Source organism: Silene latifolia, chromosome 2 (assembly GCF_048544455.1).
Source record: "Silene latifolia isolate original U9 population chromosome 2, ASM4854445v1, whole genome shotgun sequence".
Taxonomy (NCBI): Eukaryota; Viridiplantae; Streptophyta; class Magnoliopsida; order Caryophyllales; family Caryophyllaceae; genus Silene; species Silene latifolia.
In genome coordinates, this window is record NC_133527.1 from 191,465,235 (window position 1) to 191,468,352 (window position 3,118).

At 33.0% G+C, this 3,118-nt stretch overlaps 1 protein-coding gene across 1 annotated transcript; it reads right to left on the bottom strand.

Moving 5' to 3' along the window:
• Positions 1–1,161: 1,161 nt before the first annotated feature.
• Positions 1,162–2,976, bottom strand: LOC141632096 (putative acetyltransferase At3g50280). Its single transcript, XM_074444676.1, has one exon. It carries the CDS (start codon positions 2,772–2,774, stop codon positions 1,413–1,415), a length of 1,362 nt encoding a protein of 453 aa, XP_074300777.1. The 5' UTR covers positions 2,775–2,976; the 3' UTR covers positions 1,162–1,412.
• Positions 2,977–3,118: the final 142 nt, after the last annotated feature.

Genomic DNA, 3,118 nt, shown 5'->3' on the forward strand with positions numbered 1-3,118 from the left:
TAAATACACGGTATTACTACCCTTTTAGAACTTTATTATTAGTGTTTAATTTCATTTAAGTATTTACAGATTTTGTTTGTAAATTACTTAAATTAAATAAATATTTTTTTTCCATATATTTTATATTTTCCTAAGAAAATATTTTATATGATATTTTATATTTTCCAAAACCTTATCCTTTACGTGAAATAATTTCATGTACTAAATACACGGTATTACTACCCTTTTAGAACTTTATTATTAGTGTTTAATTTCATTTAAATATTTACAGAATTTGTTTGTAAATTACTTAAATTAAATAAATATTTTTTTCCATATATTTTATATTTTCCTAATAAAATATTTTATATGATATTTAATACTCATTTGTTGATTAATTAGTTCTATAAAACATCTTCTATATACAACAAAGTTATAATAACAACAATAGTGAATTAGAACCTTTCAAAAAAAAAAGTAGTGAATTAGCGACAAATCTGACAATACAATTTTTTTTTTTCAACTTCATTTATTCTTCTTCGTTCTTAATTTCTTATGTATTCAGTTTTTTATTTTATTTTATTTCGAATACATATAATACTAATCCATATGATATTTCTTAAAATTATTAACTTATAGTTAACGTGTATTTTTTTATTGTAGTTTTTTTTTAGTTAATTAAGTTTAAAGCTAATGGAATATGGATGGATTTTTAAAGAAAATAAGTGAATTAAATTAATGCAATATAATAATAAATTGATAATCCATGTCATATTAGTTTGCCAAGTCACATTGTTATTGTGTACGTGGCTTTTTTTCATCCCATGTGGCATTGTCTACGTGGCATTTTTATCCTAGCCTTTTAATAGTATTTATAGATATAGATATAGATATGATTATCTACCTTTAATTTAATCAACTTATTATCAAATGATTGATCTTTTTATCTTTTTTTGATTTTTGTATCAAAACTAAACGTAAATAAATAATTGGGACTTAGAAATTGTTTTTATAGTTGACACCTAAACATTTGTGTCTCACTCTCACGCCTTATTACATGGAAATTGGATTTATACTTGAAAATTGGAACTTCATAATCATTAGCTAATGATACCATTTGAAAAACAAGCACAACCAATAATTTAATAATTTATGTTAGTAATTGAGACTCAAACATTAATCTTATTCCTTAACTAATGATAAAATGAGTACAATTATTTTGAAAACAGATACAACACAATACGACATTAAAAAATCCGCAAAACCTAAAACATCGAGAAAAATATAACAAGATACCTGATTAAATTATTACGAGATTATTTATCCCTCCTATATAGAGGAGGAAAAATTCTAAGATCCATCGGGTGTACAAAAATATCGTTTCCTTCCTCAACACAAAACCTAAACGTTGGTAACCAAATCAATGTGAATACTTATTTATCTAGTGACACAAAAGACATGAATTCATGATCCAACAAAAGAGCATCCATAGTATGAGGCAGAAGACGTATATCCACATCCACACTCCCATCACCTTCAACTCCCATGTATGGATTCACCCTACCATCCCATTTGTTCCCGTACCCGCCTCGATACCCGATTAACCTACCAAGCCCAAATACACTCTCTAAAAGATTAAACCTGGGCGAACTACCCACTAGCACGTCATTAGACTGGCGTTTTCGGGCCGGAACTATTATTTCGGGCCCCATATCCATGGCCCGTTTAACTCTATCCCTTGCCGACTTGTCATCTTGGGCCTCTACGATCCCATCAAGCAACATCGCGGCCCACCCGACAGTATTATTTAGTAGGTCCCCCACTTTGACACTTACCCATGCTTTAATCGCGTAATTACCAAAGTAATCATCCGACAAAGGCGGGTTGAACCGCGGTCTAAGATTAATGGGTAACCCACATGTTGTCAATTCATCCGGGTTTATGTTCCTGACCCGGGTTATGCATTTCCATACAAATGCTATTAATGATTTAAATGTAGAAATTGGTTTACCACTCGTAACATTTGCGTCTGAATTAGCTATGGATTTTATTTTTTGTAATGATTGAGGCGAGAATCGGAAGAATCTACCCATTAAGTCGTCTTCAGTTGTTGTTGTAGGCCGGATAACAAACTCCTCCGGGTCAAGGTAGGGGAGGGTAATGACTCCATGCCCAAAGATAGATTCGGGCTGTTTGATAATCGGGAGATGGATAGATGACGAAAATGTTCCCATAAAAATATGGGACCATACACGTTGAAAATGATAAATAGAAACACCATCAACTACTGAATGATTAAAACAAATACCAAAAAATACGCCATCGTTTAACTCGGTCACCTGAACCGATAACAACGGTTCAGTATGACCATCATGGTTAATACTCGTCTTACCAAGTTCGAAAAAAGAACGAAACACACTTGTAAATTCTGCCTCCGGGTTCAGAACTTGAGACATAGTGACGTCATGGGAAGATGCATGAATGAACCTGGCACCAGGACCCTTGGAGGAGTCTACGTAGATGTAGGACGAATGGTCGAATTGGTTGGGGACAGATACGAGTCGGCCTGCGAGTGGATAAAAGTGGACAAGAGCTCGCGAAAGCGAGGATATAAGGAGTTTTAGATAAGAAGAGGGTGTGAAATTAGATGGCTTAGAATAAAGAAAGCCAATTTGTGCGTAGTCTATTAACAACAGACTCAAGTCAAAAGGATTCAAGTGATGAACTGTTTTGGATTCGTCTACCTCAATCTCGGGTCTAACGAAGGTTTCTGATATTAGATTTGCGTTAGACATGACTGATTTCGAGGTTTTTAACGTTATTATTTTCGGCTCGAGGTCGGAAATTTATCAAAGGTAAGTTATGAAGATGGTGTTGCAGGGTAGTATTGTTTTAAGATGATTCCTACGGAGTAACTCGTAAGAATAGTAGTAGAAGTGTAGAAGTAAACTCATGAATCATGATTAGAGAAAAAGTGGGGGTAAAGAAATGTAATGAAATGTAACGTGGAATCCAGCTGTAGCACTGTGCACTGATAAAGATAGGGCGATGATATGGCCAATACCATTTTTGTTAATATCACTCAAATTGTAAGAGAGTAAATAGTAAGATATCGTATAATTGACTTGTAATTGAGTGA